Here is a 15,892-nt window from a genome sequence, read left to right on the forward strand (position 1 = left end):
CTAGAGGCTCTCCTCTCACAACCAGTTACAAACATTATTGTGTTATCACACACTGCTCACATGAAAAACCCATCCTGTCTCCCATTTCTCTGTTCTGATCCTGAATCATCCCCTAAGTCTAAAAATTGAGCTCATGGGGAGTTTCAGAAGTAGCATCCAGGCTAGGCAGCGAGAGAAGACAGTGACAAATCGGTAGTTGACTGCATACAAAACACCGAATACCACAGCGTTAGAAGAGTAACAGCACAAACCCCATCTTCTGTAAAAGTAAATAGACACCAGCCACCACTAATTTTCTTTTATGATTAACATGTCAGCTTTTAATGCTTGCTCCATACAAAAGAGCTCCTGCTTTCATCTCAACACTAAGAGTCATAATTTCTGTACAACAACAGGAAAAGAGACATTAATGCAGTCATAAAATAGTCTCTGCACCAAAGTAGTCTGCTGATAGCCCCTGCTAACCTTTTGCTTCCTGAGGACATTGGTTCCTGGGAAAACAGCGGGCAGCAGACAGGCTTCCTGGCTGACTCAAAGATATGTTCTTCTTCCCCTGGGGCTGCACAAGCCACCAGCTTCTCGCTCCTGGATGAACACCACATGATGACCCTTTTGCAGAGCTGTCCAACCTATCTCACCAGCTGGCTCCCTCAAGTTTTATTTTAGCCCCCCAGCAGAAACAAGGCAAGGAAAAGATTCCATTCACACAGTTTATTCTTCACTCCCCTAGAAATATCATCTCAAACAACTTCATGGAGCAAGACACATCTTACAGAATTGGATGCTAATCAAGTCTAGCAATGGCTTAGCACTTCTCCCTAATCACAGGCACAGAACACTGGGATGGGCAGGTATTTGCACATTCTTGGATCATAACTCTGTCTCCACATTCTTAAAGCACATACACGATCTGTTGGCTGCTTGCAAGTCCTCCCTATCTGCAAGGATGACATCGTGTCTACTTATTTGTCTGCTATTGGGTAGTTCACTACACTACCATGCACTGTTCTCCGGCTTGCGTCCCTTGCTTTAAGTCCAAGTAAATAATCTCTAACAGCACAGTAGCCCTGGAGGAGGTTGTTGTTGGCTTTCATGCATGGGTTAGCCAGTGTGTGCCATAAAATAAGCATGCACAACAGAGGAACACAGCTAGACACCACTGCAAGGTGCTCACATAGCAAGGGAGCCCACTTTGAACAGAATGGGAATGAACGGTAGCACAACAAACACAACTGAAGTCTCACCATGTTTTAACAAGCTTATGTATGTAGCAGAGAGTGAGTAATGATTCTGGACAAAGCCAACTGGCACCTCAGGGGATTCTGAAATTAATCCAGCGACATTTCCTGCAGAAATGTCAGATCAGGACAGATCCTGCTGGATCAGGACTCTCTATTTACAAGCAAAGAAAAACATATATTAATCAATACTTCTCCCCCCCTAAGAAAATTGCTATAAAAATGTGTTCTTAAAAATCAAAGGCTAGGCAAGTCCTTAGAATGTCCATGTATCAGCCACAAGAAACTGTTCCATCAGGACATGAACAGCAGGGAGGGAGGGAAAAAGTAAGAAAGAAGGCAGAGGGTTTCCCTAGCTGTGACACATCCTAACCTTATAGAAACGTAGCTGTGATTATTAGCTAGAATGCAGCACAACACCTCCGGGAAAAAGAAGAATTTGCCATGTAGTTCAAATGTAGAAAAAGAAAACAAACAAGCAAACCTGAACATACCTGAACAGGGCATATCCTGGGCTACTGCAACACAGATAAAAGTAGGAGGCAGTTCTCTCTAAGGTGCAGTTAAGCTCTAGACGAGGCAGACAGCATCTGACAATCATTAAGGCCCACAGCCTGGAAGCATGCTTTGATCAAGGACTTCTCAGGCACAACCTGATTGACTCCAATCAGGTTCAGCTAGTTTGAATAAACCCTTACGATCATAAGCACTTTTCTTTTGAGCTTGCTCATTTAATTTTAGCAGATGTCAGTTTGCATGCATTGCTCTGCTGGGAAATCCTGCACGGTAAGGAGCAAAGTTTGAAGTCAAGAAGTTTCTACTGAGGTCATTTAGGATGATTAACTCTCTGGGTTAGGATGTCTGTTCAGGCCCTTCATCTCAGCTGATGCTGCAAAGAAACTGGGGGTGCTCCTGATGCCTTGGACACCTTTACAGAACACAGACAACCCAGCTGTAAAATTTTTTTTTCTAGACTTCTGGCTATATTACTATCATTTGCAAGCTACAGTACTGCATGAGTTGAAAATGAAAGACATCAATAAGAAGCTTATATGCAGCTAGGTGCTAGCTAGGGCCACTTAATTTGTGTGTCTGTGTGTGTATGTGTGTGTGTGGCATGGAGAGCTAAAGCCCATAACAATCTTTTCATTGCAAACTTCAGCTATAAGGATGTGCCTGATGCAAACTGCCTCTTTTGAACATAGCCTAATGTCTATACATGCATGAGACTCGCCTCACTGAGGAAACAGTAGTGGCTGGTACTAAAACAAAGTTAATGCCAGATTCTTGAATGACAGTGACAAAGGTATTCTGAGTCTCTGGGCAGGAGGAACAAACCAGGAGCTGGCTGTAACTGCTTTGCATTTCTGCATCCAGGTGGGGTGAGAAAGCCTCTGTTCTACTGCTCTGTTCCTCGTATCTGTGAATGGTATAGCTGTACAGCAGTGCAGCTCACACACTGAAAAGCAATGAGCACAAATAAATACTACATCAAATTTTCCTTCTCTGTTCCATTGTTGGGTTAGAAGGCTCACGAATCCCTCTTCCACTTTCACACAAGGGGAACCTCTGCAACACCTTGACAACAGCCAGAAGAAAACACAGTGCACCTACAAGGTGCCTCTAAGTGCACAAATACTGTGAAGCAAACCCTTCAAAACATTAGAAGCCATAGGCAAGGCACAGACCATATAAAACTGACAGGCATGAGCATAGCTGAAAGGAGGGCAGTAGGGATGAGGAAGAAAACAAATAGGAAAGGCCATACTCAAAATTCATCATAAACTCTAAGCAAATCAAAGCAAGAAAAAAAAAATCTGAACCTACTTGAATTTTAGCTGCTGAAGCCTTCTGGCTACTCAGCTGCTCTGCCTGTGTGCTGCTATGCTTAATTTGCCACACTGGATTTGCACCTCCTGTGAGTGACTGAGAGACTGAGAGGAGCCATTGACTCTGGGAGGACTGATTTAGTGCGACAGGAACCAGCGGCCTGGCAGGGGCTGCAGGAGAGGCCCAGCCCAAGCTAGGTAAACACTAGAAGAGGGAAGGCCACAGGGAAAAATGACTGGAAAAGGGAAAAGGAGAAGAATGAGAAGAGATGGAAGAAACTCACAGCAAAGGATGGGGAGAGGAAAAAAGAGTTAAGCATGGTACAAAACAGGGCTGGACAGTGGATTTAATCTGTTCTTTCTCCATAACCCACAGAACTGTAAACCTCTGGCGTGCTCTGTTTTAATGCTGCTTACTTACTGTCAGTGGGAGCACCAGCACCCAGAGAAGACTCTGTCCTACACAGCACTTCACACTGCTCTGTAGTCCCTATGCATGGCCACAGAAAACTGACACAAGGTAGAGAAAAGATAAACCAGTTATTTTTTTCTCAATTTGTGTCTCTGGGAAGTCCTTTCCCTGGAGAGAATCAGGCCTGTGAAAACAATAGGATACGTTCAGTAAATCTTTTATAACTGCTACATAAGCCAACCACTTTGAATTTCTCCTTTGCATTAACCAAGCTCCCAGCAGACTTTACCTGACAAACAGCGATTGCCTATGTCACAAAAAGCGAGGAGCCAATACAAGACTCCTCATGATGTAAAGCAGGGAGTATTTTCCAGTTGACTTAGGACAACAAAGATGTGGAACAGTATGTTACACTGAACAAAATCTTAAGAAGGAAGATACTCCAAACGTTTTCCTGTTTCCTGATACATCCTGGAGATGTAGGCACAGCCTGGAAGGTAAACGTTGGGTCATTATTTGTGTCAGGGAAACATGTAGAGAAAGTATGAAAGGGTCACAATCTAACCTGAACTCCAAGGAAAGTCAAGTGTTGTCAACTACTTGAAATTCAGGACAGGTTTGTTAAAAGGTGCTTCAAAGCTTTCGAAGTAATATTTTTTGAGCAAATGTAGGTTCAGTTACAGTTTCCCATCAAAGTTGTGTGAATGTGTGGTAGAACATGAAACCAGGTGAGAAAGGGCACTATTCATGTACTTTTCCTGTGACATTTGCTGCATGTTGTGAAAGTCACAGATCAAAGCAAAATGCTTGGTGCACATCCTTAAATGATAGATAATTAGATAAACAAGTGTTTGCATAAATCCCTGGAAAGCAAACCTGGACAATTTATCCAGGCATTGGTGTGCCAGATTCTTCTGCTCTTTCAAAATTTTGAAAAATGTCATTAATCAAAGCATGCTGAATCACAGACTTTTCATCCAGATCACAACGCTGCTGTGTAAAGCCATCCTGGGAAAAAAGTACCGGTGTGAAAGCTAAAGTATCACAGTAAAAAACGTGATCTATAAAAGCGATGGAAAACAGCTTGGATAGCTTGGTAGTCTGGAAATGGGACTGCACCCGGCTCCTCCTCATCACCAGCTGGGGCTCAGCCAAATCAGTAAGGATAGAAAGTCATTACTACCATTACTTGCAACCATCTAAGTTTGCTGGTGGTCTCTGTCTATTTCTTAATGGACACATGAAATAACTCCAGTCATCAGAAATCACACTAAATGGAATATAGTGGCAGATTGAATTTTCCTTTCAGCTACTATCCTTCCTGGTCAAATTCTAAGGTATAACAGGGATGAAGAAAACCACTGCTAATTCTGAGCAGTGAGTTCTGGGCAAGGAGAACCTGAAGCTTTCATCCTGTCACCTTTCCCAAACCACAAAACCGCTACAAAGTAAAAAGTCAACCTAAGTTACTTGCATTAAAAGAAAAACACAAAGAGAATAAATTGTGGGAAGGAAATACCCACAACCCTCTATCAGGTCTGGCCTGGGCACGGGCCTAGGCACCACCGGCAGGAGGGATGCCAGTGCTAGGAACTTGCCAGAAGGGGACATCCTTTGAGACGCAGAAAGATCGGGCAGGGTTCCCGCAGCCTGGGCCGGGAGCGGCACCGGTGTGCCCTCCGATGATGACACCAACCGCGCTGCCACCTCTTCTCCCAGACTGCCGTCGCTGCTCCCCCCGTCCGGCTGCTCGAATCCGCTGCGGTTTCAGCGAGAGGGTCGACAAAGGTGATGGGGCTGCTTCCATCAGCCTCGACGAGCCGCCTCCATCAGCCCCGCGCTGTCCCCCGGGGCTACAGCCGCGCAGAGAAGAGTGCACGTTGGAGAAGCGAAATAGAACGGGGGATGTTTTCGAAAAGCCCGCCGTGAGGCTTCGGGCTGCTGCTGCCTCCCGGCTGGCCGGAGACAGGGGCCCATTGTTTGCACCCCTCCGGGTGCCACCGGCGTCCTCCGCGTCGACCTCCTCCGACCAAAGTCAAGTCCAGGAGCAGCGCTCCCATGACAACAACAAACCCCCTTTTCTGCGGCTCCAGGTCCGACAAGGCAGCCTTATTCCTGAGGGTACTGAAACACAAAACACCACAGCACGCACACACGCGTCCCCGGCCCCTGAGCAGATGGAGCTGCACTGGAAGCAGCACTTACCCAGAGCCATGTGCACAGTCCCCGCTCGGTCCCCGTGAAAGGACTGTGCCCGTAACCCTTTCGGCTGTGGCACTGGGCACGCGACGAGACGTCTGGGGTTCGCTTCTCGGACCAGAGAGGGTGCGGCTGCTCCCCCTCCCTGACTGCCCATCCTTTGGGAGCGGCGCACACAGACACTTACTGTATGGGAATGCGACGCGGACGGGTTAATCACAGCCCCCTCCTCTTCGCATCCCCTCCCTCGCCACTGTCTCACTCGCCCCCTCCCCCCTCGGCTTTTCATGGGTTTTGGAAGGATTTTTGCAAAGTTTTGCCTACCGTCCGAATCTGCCTCTCCACCGTCCAGCCTCGAAGGCCACCGAAAAACATTCCGAACTTGTGTTAGGAACAATAATCTCATTTGCAATGAAAAATCCCTGGAATGGGACTTACGGTAACGCCGTTGGGCAGCAGGCTCAACTGCTGGGCTTTTTTCAATAAAGAAGCTGACTGCACTATAATGCCAGTTGGCTCCTCCAGTGCAATTCTCCTAAATCATGATAGACAGATTGCGTGAAAAACAGGAATTCCAAAGAATTTCCTGCCCTGGGAACAGAAGTTAAGGCTATATTTAACAACATCTGAAGCTGTCAAGAATGCTTTGTGGTTGGATAACAGAGCAGAAAAATGTGAAAAATGCAGGCTACTGCTATACCAAATATGGAAATATTGTTACGTCTGGTGTCTAAATCCCCATCTGGAAATACTTACAGCCATGAAAAGACGCCACAACAGAAGCTTAAACTCTCCTCCCCAACCCCAAATCTTAAACTTCAACAAGGAAATACTATTCAAGGACGCCCAGGTTGAGTGAGGGACACTAAACCCCATGATGCACAGGCCAAAGGAGGGCTGCTCGCTGCCAACCCAGGGTTTCCTTCAACTTCATTTCTGGCCTGGCACCGGGACACCTTGCTGCATGCTGGGCACCGCTAAGCTCCCGTGCTCTGACACGACCCCTGAAACGTTTTGTTTCTCCCTTCAGCCACAGTAGTAAAGACAAAATCCCGAGCACCACCGGGTTAGTCTGCGAAACACGCAGTGATGCGCAGCAGCCGCGTAAGGCCGCGCCGCACCGGGTCCCGGGCACTGGGCAGATGCCTATCCCCTTGCTGCTGGCCGTGCAGGTGGCCAGGTGCACGGCACCACGAAGTCGCCCGGCGCCAGCTCCTGCGGGACACCCACCGGCACAGCCCCTAGTGCAAAAAGGTCCATAAGCATCCTCACGTTTAGGCGCATTTGAAAGGAGAACGGGGAGAAAAATCCCGCATAGCAGGGAAGAGCCTGTGCCGTGTAACGGCGGAGCCGCGGGACCGCTCCGGGCGTGGGCCCTACGGGAGGAGCCCGTCTCACGGCGAGACCCCCCAACCCGCATCCCGCTGCCCCCAGAAGCGGGGCCCGGCGGGCGGTGGGAGGCAGCGGGCCCGGCGGGGGCGGGCGGGAGACCCCCCGCGGCGGGGCCGCCGCCAGCGGCTGCAGTGCCGGGAGACGGGGCGGGGCGGGGCGGCCGCGCCGCGCGCCAGCCGCATTCCTGGGATGCCGCGAGCGCTGGACGCGGCCGCGGCCCGGAACGCGCGACGTCAGCGCCGCGGCGCACGCGGCGGCCCCGCTCCCCATATAAGGCGGTCGCACCCGCCGCTTCCTCAGACCGCGCCGGCCCTGCTCTCACTCTCAGTCTTTTGCTGTCCCTCGCTCTCTCACCGCCGGCGCTAGACATGGGCTTCGCGGGCACTCGCCCCGCTCTGGCAGCCGCCCTCCTCTGCTTGGCCCGCCTGGTGAGTACCGCGGTTCTGTCAGGAGGTTGGGGGTGGTACGGGGAGGCGGAGGTTCGCGTCGCTCCCGGCACTCACCGCTCGCCGCTCTGCTCCGTTCCGCAGGCTCTGGGCTCGCCATGCCCCGCCGTATGCCAGTGCCCAGCGACGGTGCCGCAGTGCGCCCCGGGCGTGGGGCTGGTAGCGGACGGCTGTGGCTGCTGCAAGGTCTGCGCCAAGCAGTTGAACGAGGACTGCAGCCGGACGCAGCCCTGCGACCATACTAAGGGACTGGAGTGCAACTTCGGCGCCAGCCCCTCTGCGCTGAAGGGCATCTGCAGAGGTAAGCGTCTCACCCTTCGCCTCTCCCGGGAGAAAAACCCCTGGTCCCCGTAGTGCCCGAGTTTAGTAATTTCGAGTCCATGTATGGTTATGCTTTGTTGTTGGTAGCTTGGCAGAAAGGCACATGACTTCAGCAGTCTGGAATGCGATTCAGTATGTCTGGGCTCCGCTAAACGCACATAAGGAAAAGTGATTCCTGACTAACTTATTGTTCTGGCCCCGCGTCTCCGGGGGGTTGCAGGGAGCTCCGCCGTAAATTGAATTTAACAGACCAGCAAATACCTGTGCTTAAACTAGCGAATCCCTCCGCTGACTCCCACCTTTTCCTCTCTGTTGATCTCTGCAGCACAGTCCGAGGGGAGACCATGTGAATATAACTCCAAAATCTACCAGAATGGTGAAAGCTTCCAGCCCAACTGTAAACACCAGTGTACGTGCATAGATGGAGCTGTGGGCTGCATCCCACTCTGCCCGCAGGAGCTCTCCCTGCCCAACCTGGGCTGCCCCAGCCCCAAACTGGTCAAAGTCCCTGGGCAGTGCTGTGAAGAGTGGGTCTGCGATGAAAGCAAGGGTGTGCTGGATGAGCTGGAAGGATTCTTCAGCAAAGAGTTTGGTCTGGATGATTCTGAAGGCGAACTAACCAGGAACAATGAACTAATTGCCATTGTGAAAGGAGGCCTGAAGATGCTACCTGGTGAGTATGGGCTGATCAGTATGACAGGTGACAGTTAAGGGGAGGAGGTGGGAGGATGGCTATATGACTCCTTAGACCTCTATGGAAAGAAAGAAACATAGTGAGAGAATGTATAAAATTTCCTTCTAAACCCTCCTTCTTATCTTTCCAGTTTTTGGGTCTGAGCCACAAAGTCGAGCTTTTGAAAATCCCAAATGCATTGTGCAAACAACCTCCTGGTCCCAGTGCTCAAAGACATGTGGAACTGGCATCTCCACAAGGGTCACCAATGACAATCCTGACTGCAAGCTCATCAAAGAGACCAGGATATGTGAAGTGAGGCCATGTGGCCAGCCTAGCTATGCTTCCCTAAAGGTAAATGCAGACTCCTCTGATGCTCCTCTTTTCAGACTGCTTTGGGTAGAGGGTAAGTGTTGGAGAAAAATGTCTTGCTAATAATATTATTGCCTGTCCTTCACAGAAAGGAAAAAAATGTACCAAGACTAAGAAGTCCTCATCTCCAGTGAAGTTTACTTATGCTGGATGTTCCAGTGTGAAGAAGTACCGCCCCAAGTACTGTGGCTCCTGTGTGGATGGCAGGTGCTGTACACCCCAGCAGACCAGGACTGTCAAGATCAGATTCCGCTGCGATGATGGGGAAACATTCACCAAGAATGTCATGATGATCCAGTCTTGCCGATGCAACTACAACTGTCCACATGCAAATGAAGCTTATCCCTACTACAGACTAGTCAATGACATTCACAAATTTAGGGACTGAGTCATGTTGGGGGTGGGATGCTAAATGGAATTTTGAAGTAACCAGCCATGGAGAAAGGACCTTTGATGGAAATGATGCCTTGCCCATCTGAGGGCAACATTGAGATGTTATGAGAGTGCACTGTGCAACTGGACACTAATGCAACAGAGATTTAAGCATATTTAAAGCTTCATAGTACTGGAGCAACCTTACTGCTTCTTTTTGGAGCACCTTCTCTAATTATATACTGTTTTCTGTTTGTAAGTGATCAGATAAATGTTTTGTTCTGGTTATGAAAACTTCTCTTCTATCCTGTTAACACTATGCTTCTCCCCTTCCCTCCTTCTCCCACCCTTTCCCAACCAAGTTGGAAGTTACATTCCTTCCTGAGGTGGGCACTTGTGGGGTGCTCACAGTGGCAGCTATTATGTACCAACTGTAGTTAAATAGCAAACAGAAATCAGTTGTTTTAAAGCTGAATATTTTATTTATCAAACTGTAGCTTTTTTGGGGGTTTTGTTTTGTTTTGTTTTTTTACCCCTTCCAGCCCCTGTAATACTGGAATAAGTTGTAAATGATTTTAATTTTATATTCAATGAGTTAAAAGAATTTATTTATGGAATTAATCATTTAATAAAAGAAATATTTACCTAACTCCTGGTAGTAGAGCATTCTGACAGACAACAGCCTTAACTACAACACATGCAAAAGCTTTCTCTGAAAACTTTGAATTCTGAAAAGCTTAGGTCCTCTCAAAGTTAAAATAAGGTCTTCCACAGATGCAGCAATGAACTAGAGAACCTGTGTCTTAACTCCTTGGGTAAATGACATTTTTTTGAAGTGGATGTAGTCTGCAACAGCATGCTTTAGAAAGCATATACACAAAAAATTCCCTGGCACTGAAGGCAAATGTTTGATAGACTGAAATGTTAATTAGAATGTCAGGTTATTCAGACTGTCCTAGAATTTGCAACATAAGGTACTTCATTAGAATGCAGCACATGCACGGTGATGTTGAACGTTGCAGTGGAAGTGGTTGTCAGGTCTCACATTTTTTGGTGGCTGCTTCTTGCAAATTAATACATTTCTGTGGCAGAAGAATGTTTCCTACAGTCTGCAGGAGGTAGTTTGCTTTCACTGAATTCAAATTAAATGAACTTGAAGCAATGACTTTTGTTAATCCTAATAACCCAGTGATGAAAAGTAAACATTCTGTTAGCAGGAAAAGAATGTGAGGAATTTCAAGTACTTCTTCAACAGAGTAAAAGGCAAAGGAGCTACTCTTTCCTCGCCTCCCCTTCGAACTTTTTAAATACGTAACTACACATTATACTTTGGGACCCAGATGACATTTGGCTAACTGAGGGCCTTGCAAGATAGCTCACTGGGCATGTGGTTAAAGATGACATTTAAGAAAGTTAACTACAGTAGGATCTGAGAAAGCAGCATCCAACATTTGTACTGTTCTGGTTAGCATAAAGCTGCTCAACAGATAAGACTGAAAGGAAAATTCCAACAGGGTTGTTTTGTTCTGTTTTTTTTTCTTGTGACCAGTTAGTTCTTTGGCAAAATATCCTCCCACAGTTGTTAGCAAGAAAGTTGCTTCTTGTGAAAGACTATTTTGAGGTTTTAGAATTGTGAAGGGATGCCATACAGTGTCATATAGCTAGCTGCAGAAGTGCTAAAGAGTTCGTTTCTTGTTAGATTAGACAAATATCTCAATAAAAGAAATAGCCAAGTATCTCAGAAGCTCATCTCTGGCAGCTACTGCTTTGCCTGAGAAATTACTGCCATCTCCCTTGTGCTCAGTCAAGTTCTTTCCCCGAAGGCATTCAAAGCTTGAGCTGTTTTGGAATTCACCACCTGGCCACCAGTCTCAGCTGTACCGAAACTTGTCTGTACAGTATTTGTTGACAGTAAAGGAGCTTTTGTTTTGCTTCTACTTACATCTAGTACTGGCCATTTGACTACATCAGCCACTGAGAACTCATCAGGTTTATATTCTATTTTACATGGAGACTATTTTACACCGCTCACAGGCACACACCAGCTGTGTGTGCATTCCTTGCCATCTCCTGTCACACTGGAGTGATACCCATCTTCAAACTAACGTCAGTAACAGTTCCCTGAAGAATTACATCTACGTGTAACTATATGCTGTATGCAAGTCTGTATGCCTGTAACAAGCACACCACAAACTGAAGTGGCCCTTTCCAACTCATGCCTAAAGTGTGGCTCTGGCCAAGCCCTGGATTTTACAGCTTTCACTTTGGGATTTCCATGTTTCATCAGGTAGAGCGTGGTTCTTTAATCTGCTCACTAAGAAAATGTAATACTGGGAGAGTAAGAGCTGCAGGAGCAGATCATGCAAATGTAAGATTACAATATAGTAAAGGAAACTACCCTGCTATGAAAAGAGGGGATAAACCCCACCAAAATGAACTGCAAGTCTTCTGGAGCTGGGATCTCATCATCCAGATAGCCCTTTTTGCATTTCACAATTACCTGGCAAAACTACCAAACCCCACAATTCCCAGGACTGTAAAAGGAAACAGTGCCATTTTTATAACCTCTGTTACAGCAGAAAATTCTCCTTAATACTGGGCATGAAAATATACATGATAAAAGCACAGGTTCCTTTGCTGGCTGCAAACCAGCAGGGACCATCAGGCATGTGGGTGCAGCTGGCAGGGCTTACAGGTAAGGTTATTGAGCACAGCTATGGTTTTCTTTCTTAGTAAAAAACTAAAATATCAAAATTATTCAAGATGAATACTAAAATATGAGGACTTAGGAACATAATGAGCAAAGTACAAGATAAGAAGCAGTAAGTTTTCAGTACATGTCATTGGCAGGCCATCAAGCAGTTCAAACTCTTAACATAAAGGCACTTGCACTACCTGGAGCCCCTCTGAGCTGGGCAGAGACTAGGACATCCTGTTCTCCTGCCTGAGGTGTCCTAGAGCAAGCCAGGCGGCCAGCAGCACTGCTGAAAACCTACGAGCATAGGGCTCAGAATATCCTCTCCGCAGCAGTCCTGGCTTCACTCCTCCCACCTCTCCCCTCTCACGTCTGCCCCTGGTCCTTTGGCTGTTCATTTTTAAGCTCCGGGCTGTGATACGAGCACACCCCCCCCCCCCCCCCCCCCCCCCCCCCTCCCGGCAGCCGTCCTGGTGCGAATGCTAGGGTCACCTGAGGATGGAGCGCGGTGGCAGGGGGCAGTTTGCTGAATCTGCTGCTGCCGCCAAAAGGAGCATTTGTCAAACTACACTTGCAGGACCGCAGGAATGTGAAATGTCGTCTTGTATTCAATGTACTTCTTCACAAGGATTTGATGGTGGTAACCACACTGTAGTCGGGGTTACACAGAAAATCTTCCCTACTAATGAAGGCAACACAGTGAAGACAAAGTTTCTGCTTCCTTAAGTGCTGCATCACAGGAACCAAAATAAAAGCAAGAGCACGCAGAAAACAGACTCCCCTGATGACATGAAATACTCTCTTGTGGGATGCTGATGCTTGCTCTCCTGAATGGGCAACAGATAGAGGAAAACGGCTAAAGTCTTACTGACAGTGGGATAGTCAAACTACTAATTAACCCTTGCTGAGTCGAGCCCTGAGAACCTTTATACTTCGTACCTAAATTACTGCAGAGCCCATAGCAAAGCAGTCCCCACTAGGCTGCCTGACTCTTCAAAGGACACCTAGGAATCAAGTTCATCACCCTGCTGCTAGTGGGAAGCTGGTGGGCTGTGGAAGGATTGCCAGTGCCCACAGTCCACTGATGCTGCCTGAATCCCCCATGGGTTTTGAGGACTGAAAGAAGGAGCTTTGCAGTGGACAGTCATTTAGAGTTGGAACTCAGCCCTACCCAGCTACACAGAGGCAGTTAAATGTGTTATACCAGAGGCTTGCTCTTGCCCCAAATTTGCCCTTTGAGCTGATCCCGCAGAAAAGCACTTTGATGCACGTGCACATTTTAGTTTACTCCTGTTTAATCAGTGGAACTATTCCCATGCAGTACCCAGAGAGCTTAGCATACAGCAATGGAAGGCTGTATAGTTTTACTGGCCGCTCTGCCGCAAGCCTATTTTCTCATGTAGACACGTCCCTGTTTTTTCATCTTCACAACACTTGTCTCCGTACTACACAGCCATGTATAAAACAGTACACAGAAATGTGGGGGGTGCCACAGTGAAAACAATAGCATGCAACTAGCTTTGGAAACCCCTATGCATGTTTTTGAACTCATGAACAACTGAACTACATTGAACTGCTGTGAGACTTGGGTGTCTAGAAAATCCTGCAATACAAATCCTGTAAAGAAAGACTTTGACCAACAAAATGATACATTGAGCATTTGTTTGTATTATCCTATAAAGACCAATCAACAAGAAACTGAAGAGATGGTATCCAGCATGCTATGATTCCCCACCCTTGAAAAACTACAGAGCTATGACTTCTACAAACACAATTTATATTGGAGAAGATCCTGAAAGACTCCAAGGCACCATTCACATAAGCAACCTCATCTGTCCTGAAGTACAACCACTTACAGGATGGAATGTAGCAGCTGTCCAGGAGGAAAGGATTACACAAGATTTTATAAGCTGTTTCCCAGACAGAAGAAATGTAAAGGTAGGTTGCACAGATCTGCTCATAAGAGAGCGTAGCTAGGACACACACGTTAACAACTTAACCTGATGATGAACGCAGTTTCAGCAAGAATGAAGAGACTCCATTTTAAATATCAGACAGACAGTCAGCAGGGTAGTCCAGCAGTATTTTGAGAACACTGACCACCAGATCAAAATAAGCCCAGTGCATCAATTGGCTCACAGACACCAGTTTCTCCACAGCTACTGATTTCCTTCAGCATCTTAGACAAAACAGGTTAGATTAAAGAATTTGACAAAATCAGACACCAAGACACCGTGGCTGTAAAGCCAGCAAGGCTATTAATCAGACCTTAAATCAGGAAAATATATTTTACTCTACAGAAGCAGATACTCATGCTGTAGTGGAACAATCCCATCAAAACCCATATGGATGCCTAAGTACAGATGAAAATAGGGGGGAAAAAGGCCAACAAAAAGATAGAATAATAGAATAAACCAGGTTGGAAGAGACTCTCAAGATCATGGTGTCCAACCTATACTAAATAAAATAAATAACCTATAATAAATAAAAACCAGATGCCACTGAGAGTTTAGATACAAAGTAATGGGGACTTCTCAGACAAAGTTTCAATGTCACCCTGGTCCTTTTCCTTAGTATCCATACCTCATCCATCAACTTTTTACCTCACTTGGACATACTCCCTTATCAGCACTCCTGCAAAATGGAGAAATTCTGGTGCTACCATACAAATCAGTAGAAAATCCGTAAGCAAGGACTGGAAAGGCAACAGCAGCTTTCACAGTCACTTCTTCCTCTTTTTCGAGGCAGAACTGGGATGACAGGAACAAAGTGCCAGTGTGAACACCTTTACTTTCCCTACCAGTTGAAATCATGCAGGAACTGGCCAGCACAGAGTGTGGTAATTTATCCTCTAAATCAAGACTCTCCCTCCCCTCTCATTTCCCTGTCCTCTTTGGCAGATTACTTTTAACCCCTTCTGATTTGTCATACAACCTCAGGAACAGCTGTACAGATGCAACTGACACAAAAAGAAGGCTAATGCAAGAGGATTAGATACATATGAGGACTACTGTGCTAGTTGTAAAAAAGTATTAAAATCTACTGTTTCTATCACTAGCAGAAGCCAGCAAGTCCACAAAGACTTCCCCTCGCTCCAAAGGTAGGTAAGGCCCTAGTGCCTTTCCATATTTTATTGCTCTATTTGGGTTTTTTTCTGCCAAAAAGCCTACTATAGTAAGATACCCTGGAAATGCTTTTCGGCAAGAAAAGTTAGCAGTGGTGAAATCACTCCAAGCCAGTTGAACTTTTATTCCAAAATAAAAAATGTTACAATTCACAGAGCTAATGAGGGAAACAAGCCCTTGCAATAAAGGCATCATTAGAGCTAGGTGTCTGATGGGTCACTGAGATCTGGCAGGACACAGTGGGAGCACATTTGTCTTAGGCAGTGAGCAACTATCTTGGGTTTTTTCCCCCTTGGTTTTACATCTGCAACTCCCCTTTCAGTTTCAGTATTTATTTCAAGTTGGTTTTGCTGCCATTTCTTGTCTTGCATGCATGTGACTTCCTTCCATTTCACCACAAATTTCCTCCAAATAAAACCATATGCACTGCCATAGCAACATTTTCATACAAACACAGGGTAATCTTTGTTCATTGAAACACACAGCTCTTTTTTCCCCTTTTTTCTCTTATTAACAGAACCTGCATCTGCATACAGTTTAAATGAATGTCATAGCAACAACATAAACACAAATTCAAGATATTTTCTCCTTTAGAGAGAGGAAGAATAAATGTTTTCAGGAAAAGACCGTGGGACTTAAGAAAGCAGAATGAACTGTTTGTGACCAAATAAGGCCTGAAGTTACATCATCACAGCTGTCTATTTGCTCTTTGAAGGCCTGCTCTCACAAGGTGTCATACATTCCCAGTTCCTACAGATGTCAACAGAGAACAGGCGTATTTTTCAAGGCAAGGTCTGAATTGCAACTACATTTATACA

The 15,892-nt window shown here is 46.4% G+C and overlaps 1 protein-coding gene and 1 long non-coding RNA gene across 6 annotated transcripts; one reads left to right on the forward strand and one right to left on the reverse strand.

The window, feature by feature from the left end:
* Positions 1–696: 696 nt before the first annotated feature.
* On the reverse strand, positions 697–7,082 carry LOC137442429 (uncharacterized). Of its 5 annotated transcripts, none has more exons than XR_010987674.1 (3): positions 6,003–7,082; positions 5,078–5,864; positions 697–3,969 (listed from the first exon to the last, which is right to left on the reverse strand). It is a non-coding gene; the product is annotated as an uncharacterized lncRNA (long non-coding RNA). The 5 variants fall into 5 exon arrangements; XR_010987673.1 differs by having other exon boundaries at positions 4,045–5,864; XR_010987672.1 differs by having other exon boundaries at positions 697–3,663; positions 3,769–5,864.
* Positions 7,083–7,384: 302 nt separating this feature from the next.
* Positions 7,385–9,903, forward strand: CCN1 (cellular communication network factor 1). Its single transcript, XM_068141185.1, has 5 exons — positions 7,385–7,498; positions 7,601–7,817; positions 8,163–8,510; positions 8,662–8,864; positions 8,971–9,903. Exons 1-5 carry the CDS (start codon positions 7,439–7,441, stop codon positions 9,268–9,270), a joined length of 1,128 nt encoding a protein of 375 aa, XP_067997286.1. The 5' UTR covers positions 7,385–7,438; the 3' UTR covers positions 9,271–9,903.
* Positions 9,904–15,892: the final 5,989 nt, after the last annotated feature.

This window comes from Melanerpes formicivorus, unplaced genomic scaffold (assembly GCF_026170545.1).
Source record: "Melanerpes formicivorus ecotype bairdi unplaced genomic scaffold, bMelFor1.0.p_v2 SCAF_7, whole genome shotgun sequence".
Classification (NCBI taxonomy): domain Eukaryota; kingdom Metazoa; phylum Chordata; class Aves; order Piciformes; family Picidae; genus Melanerpes; species Melanerpes formicivorus.

Excerpts from the sequence above, each read along its gene's own strand:
- CCN1 (XM_068141185.1), top strand. The coding sequence starts at position 7,439 with ATGGGCTTCGCGGGCACTCGCCCCGCTCTGGCAGCCGCCCTCCTCTGC. Across the intron at positions 8,511-8,661 it reads AGGCCTGAAGATGCTACCTG|TTTTTGGGTCTGAGCCACAA; the intron begins GTGAGTATGGGC and ends TTATCTTTCCAG. Across the intron at positions 8,865-8,970 it reads CTAGCTATGCTTCCCTAAAG|AAAGGAAAAAAATGTACCAA; the intron begins GTAAATGCAGAC and ends TGTCCTTCACAG.